Source organism: Lepus europaeus, chromosome 4, assembly GCF_033115175.1.
Source record: "Lepus europaeus isolate LE1 chromosome 4, mLepTim1.pri, whole genome shotgun sequence".
NCBI classification, from domain to species: domain Eukaryota; kingdom Metazoa; phylum Chordata; class Mammalia; order Lagomorpha; family Leporidae; genus Lepus; species Lepus europaeus.
Window position 1 is genome coordinate 75,717,342 of NC_084830.1, and position 18,383 is coordinate 75,735,724.

Here is an 18,383-nt window from a genome sequence, read left to right on the forward strand (position 1 = left end):
TCCTAACAGTCCAGATACAGGAGAAAAATTCCTCAACACAATAAAGGCCATTTATGAAAAATGCTCAACTAACATCATAATCAACTGGGACAACTGAAATCTTTTCCACTAAGATCTGGAATAAAACAGAGATGCCCACTCTTAGCACTTCTTTGCAACATAGTTCTGGATTTACTAGCATGAGCAATTAGAGAAGAAAAGGAAATAAAATGTATCAAAATCCAAAAGGAAGAGATGAAATAATCTCTACAAGCATCTTCAAAGTTTGTGGAAAATGCATATTATTTAAAAACTATGCATTGATTTCAAAATTTTTAATTAGAAATTATAATTTTTATTGATATAGAGACCAGATTTCATATATTTCATAGATACAATTCTAATAACATAATGATGATACTTCCCTTCCTCACTTCCTTCCCCTCTCCTGCTTCATTTCTTTTTTTTTCTTCCAATTTTTATATTAATATACTTTATAATCACAGGCTTAATGTTCCACTAAATATAGTGTTCAGCAAGTGAAAAATAAACCACTACTCAGGGCAGTGCTGTGGTGCAGTAGGTTACTCCTCCACCTGCGGCGCCGGCATCCCATATGGGCACCGGTTCTAGTCCCAGCCTCTCCTCTTAAAATCCAGCTCTCTGCTCTGGTATGGGAAGGCAGTGCAAGATGGGCCCCTGAACCCACATGGGAGACCAGGAGGAAGCACCTGGCTCCTGGCTTCGGATCGGCACAGCTCTGGCCATTGCGGCCATTTGGGGAGTGAACCAATGGACGGAAGACCTTTCTCTCTGTTTCTCCCTCTCACTGTCTGTAACTCTACCGCTCAAATAAATAAATAAAATCTTTATAAAAAAAAAAAAAAGAAGAAGAGCACTACTCAACAGGAATGTAGACAATAATCAAATCATAACATAACAATTTCACTCTTTTTTTTTTAAAGATTTATTTATTTATTTGAAAGAGTTACACAGAAGAGGGGAGGCAGAGAAAGAGATCTTCCATCCACTGGTTCACTCCCCAATTGGCCACAATGGCCAGAGCTGTGCCAATCCAAAGCCAGGAGCCAGGAGCTTCTTCTGGGCGCAGGGGCCCAAGGACTTGGACCATCTTCTACTGCTTTCCCAGGCCATAGCAGAGAGCTGGATCAGAAGTGGAGCAGCCGGGACTCAAACCAGCGCCCACATGGGATGTAGGCACTGCAGGGGACAGCTTTACCCGCTACGCCACAGCGTCCACCCCGCAATTTCACTCTTATACATTTAGTTTAGTTTAGTTTTGTTTTGTTTTGTTTTGTTTTGTTGTACTCTATATATTAGCTATCACAAATCAGAGATATCATATGATATTTATCTTTTCAGTTATGTCTTATTTCCCTGAGCATAATGATCTATAGTTGAGTCTATTTTGGTGCAAAAGACATGATTTCATTCTTTTAAATGGCTGAGTAGTATTCTAGCATGTATATATACTACAACGTCTTTATCCAGTCATCAGCTGATGGACATCTGGGTTGATTGCATAGCTTGGCTATTGTGAATTGAGCTGCTATAAACGTGATTACAGATAACTCTTTCATATGCTGATTTCACTTCCTTTGTGTACATTCGCAGGAGTGGGATGGCTGGGTCATATGGTAGATGTATTTTCAGATTTCTGAGGAATCTCCATACTGACTTCCATAATGGTTGTATTAGTTTACATTGTCACCAACAGTTTATTAGGATACATTTCTCTCTACTTCCTCATCATCTTTTGTCATGTTTTAATCTTTGGTTAATAGCCATTCTAACTGGAGTGATTTCAAAAATTTTGCACCAAATTAAATTTGTCTTTTAACTCCACATTCTACAAACTGTTTGAAGTATCCTCATATTTGTAAATGACAAGATCCTATATGTAAAAAAAAAAGAAAGCAAAAATCTCTCTCTCTCTTTCTTTCTCTCACAAACACACACACACACACACCCATGCACAAAATCTGTTATGAACAATAAATGAATTCAGTAAAGTTGCAGTATAAAAAATCAGCATAGAAAAAGTAGTAACAAACAATGAGCCAACTGATAAAGAAATCAAGAGGGGCCAGCGCTATGGCGTAGCAAGTACAGCTTCACTCACGTGGGAGACCCGGAAGAAGCTCCTGGCTCCTGGCTGCGAATCAGCTCGGCTCCAGCCACTGCGGCCATCTGGGGAGTGAACCAGCAAATGGAAGATCTCTCTCTGCCTCTCCTTCTCTCTCTGTGTAACTCTGACTTTCAAATAAATAATAAAAAAAGAAAGAAATCAAGAAAACAATCTTATTTATGATAGCATTTTTTAAAGGGTAGGGGGATTTCTTTCTTTTTTCAAGATTGATTGATTGATTGGTTGGTTGATTTGAAAAGCAGAGTTAGAGATAAGGAGAGACAGAGAGAGAGGGAAAGAGAGATTCCATCCACTGGTTTATTCCCCAAATGGCCACAACAGCTGGAACTGGGCCAGGCTTAAGCCAGGAACTTCTTCTGGGTCTCTCATGTGGGTGTAGAGGCCCTAGGACTTGGGCCATATTCTGCTGCTTTCCCAGGTGTATTAGCAGAGAGCTGGATTATGATAGTATTTTAAAAGTACTTAGAAATAAATTTAGCCAAGAAAATGGAAAATTTGAACACCAAAAACCGTAAAGTGTTGATGAAAAAAATTGAAGAAATCACAAAGATACACAGATACAAATGCCAGTAGAACAAAATAGAGTCCAGAAACAAATCCAAACAATCCTGTTGACAAGGACAACACAACAAGAGGACATAAAGGGAAAAGGATGAGTGGTGCCAAGAGAACTGGATTCCAACATGTAAAGGAATGGACTTGGATCCTCATGTGACACCATGCACAAAAGTAAACTCTAAATGGGTAAAAGACCTAAATGTAAGGCCTTAAACCCTGGAATTCCTAGACTGGAACTTAGCAGGAAACTTTGACATAAAGTAAAGATTTTTATAAATGGCAACAAAAACCCAGGCTACAAAAGAAGAATTAATATATAGAACTACACAGAACTATAAAGCTTCTATACAAAAAAAAGAGACACTCAACAAAATGAAAAGGCAGCCTATGGAAATAATATTTACCAACCACATATCTGAGAAGAGACTAACATTGAAAATTTATAAAGAACACATCCAACTCAATAGCAGAAAATCTACCCAATAGGGAAAAAAAGGCAGAAAAGGACTTGAACATTTATCCACATAAAAAAGGGCAACATGTGTATGAAAAGGTGCTTGACATAACTAGTTACTAGGAAGGTGCAAATTAAAACTATGACATATCAACTCACATCAATTAGGATAGCTATTATCAAAAAGCCAAGTGATGACAAATGTTGACAAGGGTATAGGGAAAAGGAAATCCCAGCACATTGTTGGTAGGAATGTATATCGGCAAAGGCAGGATGAGAAGCAGTAGGGGAGGTTCCTAAAGAAATTGAGGGCCAGCACCGTGGCTCAACAGGCTAATCCTCCACCTAGCGGCGTCGGCACACCGGGGTTCTAGTCCCGGTCGGGGCGCCGGATTCTGTCCCGGTTGCCCCTCTTCCAGGCCAGCTCTCTGCTATGGCCCAGGAGTGCAGTGGAGGATGGCCCAAGTGCTTGGGCCCTGCACCCGCATGGGAGACCAGGATAAGTACCTGGCTCCTGCCTTTGGATCAGTGCGCTGCGCTGGCCGCAGCGTGCTGGCTGCGGTGGCCATTGGAGGGTGAACCAACAGCAAAAGAAGACCTTTCTTTCTGTCTCTCTCTCTCTCTCTCTCTCACTATCCACTCTGCCTGTCAAAAATAAAAATAAAAATAAATGAATTGAAAGTAGAGCTAACATATGATCCAGCAGTTCCTCTTCTGGATGAATATTCAAATAAGGTATCCATTGCCACATTTTTCAAAATGGTCAAGAAATGGAAAAAGCCCAAGTGTCTGTCAAAGGTGAATGGATCAAAGAGTGGTATTTGCATATGCAATGAAATATTATTTAACCTTAAAAAAGGAATTCCTGCTATTGATGAGTCCAGAGGACATTTACCAAGTCAAGGAAACCAACACTTCATGATCTCACATGTAGAATCAAAGAAGAAAGGAGGAGGAGGGAGAAGGGGAGGAGGAGAAGAATAAGCTCACAATTTTTAAAAGATCAAATATACAGAGATAGAGAGTTTTTTAAAAAAAAATGGTTACCAGGGGCAGGAGTTAGTTAATAAAACTGTACTTTGGATTTTTTTTAAATAAGTAGATTTTAGTTGTTCTTGTCCCACACATGCAAAAGCAACTAGGTGAAATGATAGATATGTTCATTCATTTCACTATAACAACCATTTTACAGTCATCATGTTGTAAACCTCAAAATACACAAAGAAAACTTTAAAAAGTAAATGAAAGTTAGCAATCATCAAAATATAAAGGTGTGGAGGTCACTTGCATTGAGGAAGGTAGAATGAGAACGTTCTCAACACAGGTGTCTAGCGGAGGTAGCCCTGGAGGTACTACCACGGTCTGTCCTTGGAAAAGTCAAGACTTCCTCTGTTTGTATCAAGATAAACAAGCTACATTCCCCACTGCTGGAGAGGAAGAAGAGAAACTTCTGTAGCTTCCTCTCCCCCCATCTTTCTTGTTTTTTAACCCCAGCTCCTTTGTCCTTCCATTTCTTTTCTGATCCTTTCTGGAATGGCATGGAAAGCTCCCACTACTGAAGTTTAAGGGAGGACTGAAGCTAACTACGTAGCTCTGTTCCACCATGCCCAGCAGAAGTCTTCCTCCAAGCACTGGGGAATATCTGCTTATGGAAGGAAAACAAAATCACAGGATTTACCTAACTGACCACATGATCAATATTTCTCTCTAGTCGGAGGCATTACACAGTTAATAGAAACTCAAGCATACGTGGAAATTCTCCTGAAGATAGTGGCACAACAAATTATTTTTCAGCCCTAAACAAAAAGAGGCCAAGGGAGAATTATACTAATGTATGTCAACTTGTGTTAATCTCATGGATACTTAAATTGTATATAATAAAATTTGCATTTAACTCATGTTCCTAAGTCTATCCCTATATTTTCAGTATTATTTCTAAAACAGTGATAGTTTCCAACAAACTGTATTATTGGATTGCTCTCTACATAAAATCTGTATAAAAACAGAAAGCTGCCTACAATGGGTTCAGAAATCCTACTTAACTACATATAAAAGAAGATTAAAATTTTAAGGATTAAATTTTCCAGTGCAGTAAATGTATAATTTAAGAATCCTTTTTATTTTAGGAAAGGGAACCAGGGAGGTATTAATCAAAAGGGCACAAAGTTTTGATTATGCAAAATAAATTCCAGAGCTCTACTGGACAACATAGTGCCTACAGTTAACAACGTTGAATTGCAAGTATATATATGTATATATTTCTTTTTATTAATATTTTAATCTGTTCATAAGCTTACACATTTATGTAATACAGAGTGACATTTCAATACATGTATATAATATGTAACGGTCAGATAAGTGCCACATTCATCACCTCAAACATTCATTGTTTCTTGTGTTGAAAACACTGAAAATCTGAAAGGATATGTCATGTTCAATGTTCTTATCACAAGAAAATAAAGAGGACAGGAGGAAACTTTTGTAGATAATGGTCATGCTTATGGCACAGATTACTCTGATGCTTTCACAGGTATATACTTATTTCTGAAGGCACCAAATTGTATACATTAAATATGTACCATTTTGTATGTCAATCATGCTTCAATCAAGTGGCTTTTTAAGAGTGATTTTGAATTGTGCTTTTCATATGGCAAAAAATCAAATAATCCAAAAAGTTATAAAATAAAAAGGAATTCTCCTTCCCACATTTCCCCCATCCCCCTCATCCAAGGTAGGCACTGTAGTAAATTTTCTGAGCTCCTCAAAAATATTCCGCACACAAACACACATCAAAAAGAACTTTTTAAAAGTCCATTTCACAGGAATGGCATTTCACAATATCTGTATTCTCAACTTGACTCAGCACTTGCACCACTCTTCTATTTGAGGTCAAATCTGTACTAACGCATCTTAAGACTTGGGATCAGGTACAATTGAAGTAAGACCCAATGACACGGCATGACTTCAGAGACACACACCAAAGACGACAAAGATGTTGTAATGTTCGTAACACTTTCCATGGAACCCTCAGGAAGAATCCTCTCCATAGAGTAAGTTCCCAGGATTAAGGCTGGAACCAATTAGACACAAACAATTAAGTGATAAAGAACTAGTCTGTGCTATGGTGAATCACATAGGATATCAAATATATTTAGAGAATTATTTTGTCCACAAGTAAATGGAATCTAAACTGAGTTGATTTTTCAAAAGCATAGCTGCAAATTAAAGTTGCTTTCTGAGCCTAAAAAATTTGAAATACTGCAAGAGGTGCCTAATTAATCTGTTTAACAGTTTTGTGAAACATGTTGGTAATAAAAGTTTAAATTTTGACAAAAGCCTCAATAGAGAATGTGTGATGCCCAAGAGGATAGTTGAAGGCAGCTTATTATTTTTAAATTTTTTATTGTTTTTATTTTTACTTTATTTGAAAGGCAGAGAGACAGAGATCCCTTCATCTGCTGATTCATTTCCCAAATGCCTACAACAGTCAGGGCTGAGCCAGACCAAAGCCAGGACCCCAAAATTCAATTCAGGTCTCCTGCATGGGTTTCAGTGACTCTCTTTGAGCCACCACCTGCTGTTTCCCAGGGTGCATCTGGGCAGGAAACTGGAATTGAAAGTGGCACCATGAAGCCAGGAACTTCAGCACTGGGCTGTGGGCTTCCCAAGAAGCATCTTAACCACTGTGCCACACACCCACCCTTAGCTTATTACTTTTTAACCCAATGCGTTTCGTATTTCTCATGCTCTTTTCTCTTCTAAACCTGTATTTTTGATCAATTTACAAGAAAAAAAGTCAGGGGCTAGCACTGTGGTGCAGTGGGGTAAAGACCTGACCTGCAGCACCACCATCCCATTTGGGTGTCGATTCAAGCCCCAGCTGCTGCACTTCCAATCCAGCTCTCTGCTATGGCCTGGGAAAGCAGTGGAAGATGGTCCAAGTCTTTGGGCCCCTCACTGCATGGGAGACCCGGAAGAAGCTCCTGGCTCCTGGCTTCAGATTGGCTCAGCTCTGGCTGTTGGAGGCCATTTGGGGAGCAGCAGATGGAAGACCAGCAGATGGAAGACCAGCAGATGGAAGACCTCTCTCTCTTTGTCTCTACTTCTCCCTGTAACTCTGTCTTTCAAATAAATAAAATAAATCTTAAACAAAAAAAGAAAAGAAAAGAAAAAAGGTCGCTTTTGTCTTATAGGCTCTCCTAACATACAGGAGTGACCCAGTCATGAAAACAATGTTGAATCATCTGTATTTCTACATCATGCCTGTGTTTAACGTCGATGGATACCATTTTAGCTGGACCCACGTAAGTTGTTTTGCCTATCCAACTGAAAGGAGGATTGAACTGATCCTAGAAAATAAGGCTCGTAGGGTTGGAAGGAAGTTTGATGGACAGCCCAAGGGATGATTCCAGAGAAGCAAAACAGGCCTTCCCTCCCTCTTCAATTAGAACACCAACCATTCGATTTCATTTTCATATTTGGTTTTTGCATAAGATCTTGTATAAATAAGATTTATTCTTCCAAATAAATGGTGAAAAGTCACTGGTCTGTTCCAACCCATTCCATTTTGCTTACAAAACAAAGAATCCAAGAGAAGATACGAGACAAATAGTTGGAGGCAGAACATGTGGACCAGGAACCTGGGTCTCCACAGCTATTCCCTTGCCGTTCTCTGTTTACAGAGAAACTCTCCCCCTCACTAATGTGACTCACTCACTGACTGAGCTACTGAGATGCATATGAATAACCTTTTAAGTGTTTTTTTTTCTCTGCATTTATTTTCTTAATCATGCCTAGGATCGATTTTGGAGAAAAACAAGGTCAAGGAACTCAAGGTTTCACTGCCGTGGCGTTGATGCGAATCGTAACTGGAAAGTGAAATGGTGTGGTAAGTTTGGAACTAACTGGGATGCAAATCTGCAGGGTTCACAGGTTTCATTCTGAAAAATGAGGAGCCTGGTAACACTGTACTTGGAAGCTGCCATTCATCTGTATGTGCAAACCTAACACAGAGAGATGTGTACAATGTGGCTATCATTTGGCTATAAGTCTTAAGTTTCATTTGTGATTTTTAATTATTTGAAGGGCATAGTGACAGAGACAGAATTCTCTCATTCACTGGTTCACTCCCCCAAATCCTCTTATCCATCAGGGCTGGACCAGGCTGAAGCCAGGAGGCAAGAACTCAATCCAGGCCTCCCATATGGGTGGCAGGGACCCAAGTACTTTGAACCATCACCTGCTGCCTCCCAGGGTGTACATTAGTTGGAAGCTGGATCAGAAGCAGAGCGGGGACTCGAACCCAGGCAGGGTTCGAATGCAGGAGTTCCAGGCAGCATCATAACTGCTGTGCCAAAAGCATCCCCCCCACCCCGGATTCTTTTTTAATACATAAAAATCAATGATTTAAATCTGTCAACCCAATTCTAAAAGTTAAAATTTTAAACACAGCCATAAAAGCAAAACCTGAGGAATTTTTGTCATTCACAGAACCAAGACGGAAACTGTAGTTTGCGGCATAAATCCGGTCAAGTGTTTGCATCCTCTATTATAAGGGTGACACTGATCCTGCCTTCATCTGTCTGTGGTGATCACAGCTGTCCCGTCCTTGTCTAGAACCTACCAATTTGCCAGTCATATGTTTATTGCCATTCACACCAGGGATGTTTCCGCCGCATCCCGTGTTTCATTGACACATGCCTTTCAAGTAAAGGCAGGGTGTACCACCCTGTTACAAAAGCAGGAAGCAGTCAATTACCAGGGAGGAAAATACATTAAAATCCCTTACGGTTCATAGTTGCAGCAGAAACTGGAGGGGAGGGAAAGCATTGTCCAGATGCAGCAGTCGGGAGCTGCCTCTTTTCACCCAGTCTGTCTTTAGCGCCTTCAGAACGTAAACACGTGCGCCACGAGAAGCCACCCTGCAGTTCCTCTGAGAGATCATCACGAATCGATTCATCCTACCAGGCTGTGGGTTCTGTACTAGATGGTGCCACTCCAGTCCCTGTGAGCATGAGAGAATAGTTAGGCATACATGTAGACTCGTTCCACATTTCCTTCTAAGCCACAGCCCTCAGTCAATTAGAATTGACAAACAAGAACCTGGCATAGCTGAAGGAGTTGGCTCTGCACGACAGCAGATGTGGTTCAATGCTACCATTACCAGCTCAGTGATTTGGGCCTTTTTCCTTAATCTATAAAATTATAATAACATTCCGCTCAGGGGGTCCTAATGGGAATTAAAGGAACTTGCATGTGTGAAATGCCTAATTCACTTCCTAGCTCCAAAGAGGAGTACAGACGTCAGTAATCTAGCACTTCTTCCCTACTTCGAGAACAGAGTCGACTCACCTCTGAGCCTCAAAGCAGCTGGTGAAATAACCTCTCTCCTTCATGGGGATATTGTGATAAGAAACAAAAATAATGTAAGCTTACCGGCGCGCACATTTATGAAGAAGAAAAGGTTTGCATAAGTACTATCATGTGGCTCTTTATATTTAGAAAACGGCTTCTCTGACCTTGAAACACTGAATCCCCCAGGCAGTAATATCATGGCCTTTAGGTGGTAATTAGATCATAAAAGTGGCATGCTCCTGAATGGAGTCAGTGCCCATATAAAAGAGGCCAAGGGAGCTCGTTGACCCCTCCTGCCACGTAAGGACATAGTTAGAAGGTGCCATCTGTGGAGAAGGAGCCCTCCCAGACACTGAATCTGCCCAAGCCTTGATCTCCCACTTCCTGGCCTCCAAAACTGTGAGCAGTAAATTTCTGTTTATAAATGACCCAGTCGAAATTGCATAGAAAATTAATCAATTTTTTAAAAATATCATGTAGGATCTCTGTCTTTAATGTGCTGTACACTGTTATTTAATGCTATAACTAGTACTCCAACAGTATTTTTTTCACTTTGTGTTGCTATGTGGGGGCAAACTGTTGAAATCTTTACTTAATATATACTAAACTGATAAAAAAAAAAAAAGACCCAGTCTATGGTATTGTGTTATAGGAGCCTAAGGAGCCTAAACAGACTATGATATCCCCTAAATCTGTTAATTTTTTAATTCCCATTTTTCCATTTTCTCCTGGGGCCATTTATAAATTCATAACTACATAGATTTTTCACTAGGTAGCCAATGCCTGGCTCCATATGCATATGCTGTGCATGCCTGCACTCGTGTGGCTGAGTATTGAGTGGGTAACTGAGCTGGGTAACATTAGCAGGCCAACCAGCTCTACCTGTGTAAAGTTAGACTCTTGTTTATATCCAGTTACAAGTGAGTCTTGCTTCTCTTTGTTCATCTTCCTTTACTCAGCATATCACCTGCACACAGATGCTTTCTATGATTTCTTAGTTTCAACTGGAATCTCCAACTAGAATTCCTTTGATTCTACTCATTAAAAAAATTATTCTGATATTTCTTGTGGTTTAACACTCAAGATGTATGAGGGATTATGTCAAAAGTCATTTGCAAAATGATCTTGATAGACTTTTAGAAGTGATGTGGAGATCCAAGAAGCCTGGTGGGACTATCTGTCAGCCCCAAGACTTCCAGAGTGGATTGAGCTGACCTGATGGGCAAGCAGGTGTGGCCTCCTCCACAGTCTCAGATCCATCTTCACATAGCTATGTACCGGTCAGTGTCACAGTGGAACACACCGACGGAACCATTCTTAGGCTAAGAATACTGGCATAAGTATGAAATCCCCTAAAGTGAACATCTATAGTCAAAAATATCCAGGACCATTGGAAACACTACGGAGTCAGCATTGAACTGACAGAAACAATTGTTTCTTTCTGACAGATCAGTGAGTCTCAAAATTAAACAGCAAAACGTGAAACTGGTTTTTACCATGAACAATCTGTAGACTCCCATACGGAAGTAGTGGCAATTTCATGCATCCGTGGGAATACACAGTCTAGAGCATACACATGGAGATAGGGGCACCTTTCCAATACTTCATAGCCCCCCAAAGAACCCTCAGACCATGAAATTAATATCATTGCTATGGAAATCCAGCAGAAGATGAAGCAAGTCAGGAGTAAATGCATAAATCTTACTCATCAGTTTGCCAAGTTAACTGAGCACATAACCTCTGCTAGGCTTGTGCCTTTCTCCTTCCTAAATAGACTCTTCTTGGAATATGTTGTGAGCACTGATTTTTTTTTTCTATGTCAGAGAAAACTAAGGAGAGAGGGAAAATGATGTGGATGATATCCATAATTAAGTCTTAATCACTTAGTAATTCAACGTTGCCTAAACATAAAATATGACTTAGGAAAAACTTGCAGAATGGGAAGATGTGTATGCAAGTCAAATTTCTAATAAGAGACTTGTATTCATAATATGAAAGAGCTCTCCCAACTCAGTAGTTAGAGGACAACTAAGCCAATTTAAAAGTCTACAAACTATTTGAAGAGATTTTTCTCCAAAGAAGACATACAAAAAGGAATTAACACATGAAAAGATGCTCAATCTCATAGGCCATCAGGTAAATGCACATTAAAACCATAGGAAAGAACCACTTCACCCACACAAAGATAACCATAATAGAAGACAGAATAACAAGTGTGGTGTGAAAAAAAAATTGGAACACTCACACTTGCTAATGGGAATGTAAAATGGTACAGTCACTTTAGAAAACAGAATGGCACTACCTCAAAAAGTTGAACATAAGGTTCCCATATGGCCCAGCAATTCCCTTCCTAGGTGTAATAACAAGAGAAATGAAAGTAATTGTTCATATAATGTCTTGTAAGTGAATGCTCATAGCAGCATTATCCATAATAGCTAACAAGTGAAAGTAAGTAAAATGTCTATCAACTGATGAATGGATACACAAAATGTGACAGATCCATACAACAGAATATTACTTGGCCACGAAAAAGGAATGAAGCACTGATACCTGCCGCAAATGGTTGAACCTTGAAAACATTATGGTCAATGAAATAAGCCATCCCATGAGGCCAAATATTGTATGGTCTATTTATTTGAAATGTGCAGAGTAGGCAAATCCATGGAAACAGTAGATTAGAGGTTGCTGGGAGCCAGGGAAGTGTAGGGGTAATGGAGTTTCTTTCAGAGATGATTAAAAAGTTCCGAGATTAGTTAGAGTGATTTGAATATATTAAAAACCACTGCATTGTATACTGCAGTTAGGTGAAGCTTATGGCATGTGAATTATAGTTGTTATAACAATAAACAATAAAGCCATTATAAAAGAATTTCTGATTTCCATTTAGGAGCGAATTAGGCTCTTATTTAAATATATAACTCTTTTAGAACACCCAATTACCTAATACTGTAAATTAACTGTAATATGTGGAAAGCCATATTTTTTAGCATCTTGATTGCAGGTGCCCCTCTCCACATGTATGCCCTTCTCCTACCGCCCTTCCCTTCATTCTATCAAGAAAAGAAAAAGAAAAAAAGATGTTGTCCTGGTTGGCAAATATTCGGACAGGTTATCTGGAGGGAAGAGCTAAGAACCCAAGCTGAACTGCTCCAAAAAGAAAGGAAATTTCCAAGTCTAAATCTGGGGGCAGGGAGAGGGGGAATAAAGAGGTAGCGATGCTGCACTATCTTGAAAGGAGGGCCGTTGGGACTCAAAGATGTCTAAGGAGGATTTTAATGAAAGTTTGCTGTGAAGTATGTAAATTCTCGTCAGTGTTTCCTAACTGCCACCATTGGTAATATTCAGCACAATCTACTTCACTTGCAAAGGATTTGTGGAACTGGGTCTGCTATCTAGGGATGTGCGGAAGTGCTGAGTCTGACCTCAAGGTAAGCTCAGGGAGAGAACTAATCCACATCAAATTTTCAGAGGCATGGAACTCACAACAAAAAGGCACCATCATTGTAGAATGACACACAAGCCCAGATAACTTTTGGCAGAAATGATATTGTAGTTGGGATTAAACATCAAGTAGATATTTGAACCAGAGCCCTAAGATTCCTGCCACCTCTGTCAGTAGTGATTATAAGATACTTTACGTTAGTCCAATTTAAATCAAAATAAAGGCAACAGGCATCTTCTGTAACATAAAGTGCCATAAATTCGATCAAAAAGTTCTGAAAGATTTAATGTGGTACAGCAGGTAAGCCAACACCAGCAATGCAGGCATCCCATATACGTGCTGCTCCATTTCCAGTACAGCTCCCTGCTAATGTGCCTGGGAAAAGCAGCGGAGGATGGCCCAAGTGCTTGGGTCCTTGCCACCCGTGTGGGAGAATAGATGGAGTTACAAGTCCCTGGCTTTGGCCTGGCCCAGCCCCTCAAGTTACAATCACCTGGGGAGTGAACCAGCAGATGAATGATGGATCTCTCTCCTCTGCCTCTGCCTCTGCCTCTGCCTCCCCCTCTCCCTCTCCCTCTCCCCTCTCCCTCTCCCTCCCCTCCCCCTCTCCCTTCCTCCTCCCTCTCCCTCTCCCTCTTCCTCCCCTTCTCCCTCTCCTTCTTCCTTCCCCCTCCCTCTCCCTCTCTCTCTCCCTTGCCTTCCCCTCCCTTCTCTGCTTTTCAAATAAATAAATCAGTCTTTTTTAAAACATTTAATGAGTTCACATTCAACTTCCAGGGAATTATTTGGGATTCTGGAGAAATATGGAAAGAAAATCTGTTGGCTTATCCTATTCTTGCTTTACTGTAAGAAAAAAAAAAAAAAACAGACACTTCACCTAATATCTGTGAAGACTGTTAGAGAGATTTTAAAACTAGAAAATCAATTAGCTAAATTAGTATGTTTAGTTGTGCTTTCTGTAAAAGGAGTTAAGGGCACAGAATCCTAGAGATTTAGAGATTTTAGGTCATAAGGGGTTTTTCTCGCTGTTATTGTTGACGTGTGACTAATATTTATTAAGGATTCATTATGTGCTGGGCATGTACTAAGTACTCAAGATGAAATTGTTTTTGGTAGATGCTATTATCATGCCTTTGTAACTGATGAAGAAGTTAAGGGTAAAAAACAAAAAGTTAGGGGGCCAGCACCGTGGCTCACTTGGTTAATCCTCTGCCTGTGGCACCAGCATCCCATATGGGCGCCGGGTTCCTCCTCTTCCAGTCCAGCTCTCTGCTGTGGCCCAAGAGGGCAGTGGAGGATGCTCCAGGTGCTTGGGTTCCTGCACCTGCATGGAAGACCAAGAGGAAGCACCTGGCTTCTGGCTTTGGATCGGCACAGCACAGGCCGTGGTGGCCATCTGAGGAGTAAACCAACAGAGGGAGGACCTTTCTCTCTCTCTCTCTCTCTCTCTCTCTCTCTCTCACTGTCTATAACTTTACTTGTCAAATAAAGTTAAAAAAAAAAAAAAGATAGGAAAATTGCTCAAGACTGCACACAAGTTGAGCTACAATGAGAAGTCAAATCTCCAGTTTCCTTGTTTCTAACTTCAGCTGAAACCCTAGCGGTCTACTTGCCATGGATGGTCACTTTTCCTTCACTTTTTTAGATTTAAATAATGTGTGGCTGCAAAAGAATAGTCTAGATATGAAAAGAATATTAGGACTGGGGTTGTTTACTGCAAAATTATGAAACAGAAAAAATGAGAGTGGGTATGTAGTAAGATGAGAAAAAAAAAAGGAAGATTCCCCAGGTGTTAAGCGTATTTCTGATCTTGGGCCACCCATATTATGCAGGTAATTTGAATTTACAAACCCATGGGATGTTAGGCAAATGGTTATGAATTATCTGGGGAGATACATTTTTTCTTCCCCACCAGAGCTCAGCATTGTCCCAAACAGGAAGACTTTTTTCACCCCCACATTTTCTTTCTTTCTTTTTTTTTTTTTTTTGAAGATTTCTTTTTTATTTATTTGAAAGAGTTACAGAGAGAGGTAGAGACAGAGAGAGAAGTATTACATCCGCTGGTTCACTCCCCAGATGGCTGCAACAGCTGGAACTGCACCCATCCGAAGCCAGGAGCCAGGAGCTTCCTCCAGGTCTCCCACGTGGGCGCAGGGGCCCAAGCACTTGGACCATCTTCTACTGCTTTCCCAGGCCATGGCAGAGAGCCGGATTGGAAGAGGAGCAGCCGGGTCTCAAACCAGCGCCCATATGGGATGCCAGCGCATCAGGCTGGGGCTTTAACCCACTGTGCCACAGCGCCAGCCCCTTCCCCACATTTTCATTGAAAGTGTCCCACTTTGAAGGTTCCAGGTATATGTCTGGGTCCTATTCCCTTGATGCCGTGCCTGCACTACAGGAGGCCCTGGAAACAGGTCCGTAGGTCAGAGACCAGCAGGCCCCCAAAGCAGGCCTCCAGCTTTGACTGCAACTTTAGTCAGTCTCCTTCCAGCTCCTTCTTCCTGTTTCTCCCATCAGGAATGTTTCTTAAAATCTCCATTGTGTGTTTCAGTTGAGCTCTTGATCATCTAGAGGAGCTTTTAGCAGAGTATCTACCACAGCTCTGTCATATTGCCAGAAAACCCACTACCATTGCAGACATTAACACACTCGGAATCTGTGTTGGCCTGGCTTCTCGATGATGGGTGTAGGACTTTCTAGTGTCGCCTTAATTTTGTCTAAAACAAAAAGCTTACCTGCATCTGATCATATAGAAACCACCCACGCCAGGCAACGTTCTTCCTTCTTTGCTGCTGCCTACATGTAGTAATATCACAGGAACAATAATATCACAGCTTCAAAAGAAAGGTTTCAAAATAAAAGTGTGCCGTTTTAAGGTATTTCTTACTCTGATTCCAAATGTGCTCTCATAAGTCCCGTGTGATGCTCCTGTTGATAGTTGGAAACGGCCGACAATGAAGACTGAAACTTAGGAAGCACTAGTTCTTATTGATGTGCTTGTCTCTCTTATTTTTGATGTTTTTCTTTTAAGTTTCTCTTGGAACATAATCTCTAGTGTGTGCTATGGGTAGATACTCTCTGTCCATTCCAACCCTTTCCTAGTGTCTCCGTGTACAACTGAGAGGAAAATGAGAAAGACCTCATTTCCCAGAACCCCTGAGGCCAGGGATCTAGGTGTGATTTAGGCTCTGCCACTTTGGTACTCTCAGGTGACTTAGCGTGTGGAAGAAAGATGTGGGGTCACTTTTCTCTTTTTCTTGACCAAAAGGAAAAAAAAAAAAAAAAAACACAAGACTTTTTTGGTTGATCAAATCATTTGAAAGGCAGAAAGAGAGAGAAGAGACAGAGAGATCTTCCTTCACTCCCTAAATAGCTACAACACCAGGGCTGGGCCAGGCCAAAGTCAGGAGCCGGGAAGCTCATCTGGGAGCATTAGCTCTCTAACAGGGGATGCCAACATTGCATGCAGCAGCTCAACCTGCTACACAACACCAGCTTCTATAGTCCCTGCTGTTCTGCACTGCTGTGAGGTGTGTGGTTCATCTGAGACAGCTTCCTTTTCCTGGCTCTTCTCTGAATGTTCTGTGTCCTCATCTTAGAAGAGACAATGACCCTCTTGGTCACCTCTATCACAGCTCTTGAAGGCATCCAAGGACTCTCAAACTAGAATTTCGTTCCCAATGGCTCTGACAGATATTTAGTATCTTACTTTTAAAAAAATAAAATTCCCCAGCTTAAGCTGGCCCAGTGGATTCTGTGCCCTTTCAGGAAACCTTGGAAAATACAGTCTTTCATAAGCATTTCATTTCCCATTTCATATCAGTAACCTTGGCCAAGAATTCTACTCTTGCCTACACTTTCTCAGACATTCAGCTGAGATTTTCCTTCTCCTTGTGCTCATTATTGCTACTATCCCACCTTTCCGTTTCCATCTACCATGCTAATTTGTCCTTTTAAAAAGAGTACCTGTTGGAAATATTAGTAGGCTATTATCTCTATCCCCTTAGCACCACTTAGCTAGAGAATATATTGTTCATTCCTTTCCGTGCCCCTCTAACTCGCCAACCTTAAATATGTTTTGCAGTTTTCATTCTTTCCAGGAAAGATGATCACAGGCTAAACTGAGAATCCTTTGTTTCCAAGATTTAAAGAAAATACAAAAAGCTTTCATTTCCTTCTTTTCCTATTCAAACACATTTTCCAGCCATTATGTCACCAAAAAGAGCTATTTTCTCTTTTGCAAAGTTGCTCTTGAGCCCTTTTTTCTAATCTAGGTACTGGTTACACGGAGAAATCACTTCATGTTCCTGTTTTATATTTCATGATCCTAATGCATGGCATGCCCAAATGCTTTTAAAAATGAACTTTTGTAACCACAGATTATTAATAAAATTTCTTTCTCTGATCATTCTTGTGGGTAAAAATGTAAAGATGATGGACAATATCTAGTTTGTTTGTAACATTCAATCCAACATTATAAACAAATATCTGTGTTAACAGCTTTGATAATGATAAAGCAAACACAATTTTAAAGCCTTTTACACCTAGCTCAGCTGTGAAAGCCACTGAAGTCAGCAGCATATAAAAATGCTATTTTTGATGTGAGACCTGATAGAGGTAGCAGAATCACTCCCTTGGCACTTGGGACACTGAGCTACTGAGTTATCATTTGATACTGATTTTTGAGTCCACTAATTTTATTGTACAAGTTTCAGCAGGTAACCCTCCCATGCTGTTCAATCTTTAGGGGGGCTCCGGTCTCACCCTGGGCATGTGAGTCAGGTTTTTAAAGTTTTTGTCCACTAAATCTTTTTCCACCATACTGGTTGCTTTTCAGCATTATTGCATTACTGATTTGACTGAAATCAAACTACATCTCTCCAATAATTTTCTTCCAGCTGAATCATTGGCAGTTGATAAGTCATGGTATTTTTTATGTTCAAACATTTCCTGTGTACCTAACTGCTTTGATTTTTTTTAATTTGGCCCTTGGTACTATTGTTAATATCTAATACATATTATAATGTTATGTTCCTTCTGGGTCACTATTGTTATTAAATATTTTCCTTGCTTTCAGATTCCCAATAGCATTTTAATCTATATGTCCATTTTAAAAAAAGATTTTAAGTATTTATTTGAAAGGCAGATGATAGAGAAGGAAAAAGAGGCAAGACACAGAGACAGAGGTATCTTTCACCCATTGGTTCAGTCTGCATATGGCCTCAATGGCCAAGGCTGATTCAGGTTGAAGCCAGGAGCCAGAACTACTCCACTGGGTCTCTGACATGGGTGACAAAGCCTCAAGTACTTGGGTTATCATCCTCTACTTTCCTAGGCACTTTTTCAGGTAGCAAGATCAAAAGTGGAGCACCTAGGACTTGAACCTGCACTCCAATATGGGATGCCAGCTTCCCTGGTGATGTCTT

General features: G+C 40.5%; 1 protein-coding gene across 1 annotated transcript in view; it reads left to right on the forward strand.

The window, feature by feature from the left end:
* CPA6 (carboxypeptidase A6) overlaps positions 1 to 18,383 on the forward strand; it is a 359,484-nt gene that overhangs the window by 294,103 nt on the left and 46,998 nt on the right. The window contains exons 7-8 of the mRNA XM_062189878.1: positions 7,355 to 7,465; positions 7,959 to 8,049. Of these exons, the coding sequence (XP_062045862.1) occupies positions 7,355 to 7,465; positions 7,959 to 8,049 (202 nt within the window). The remainder of the gene's footprint in view (positions 1 to 7,354; positions 7,466 to 7,958; positions 8,050 to 18,383) is intronic.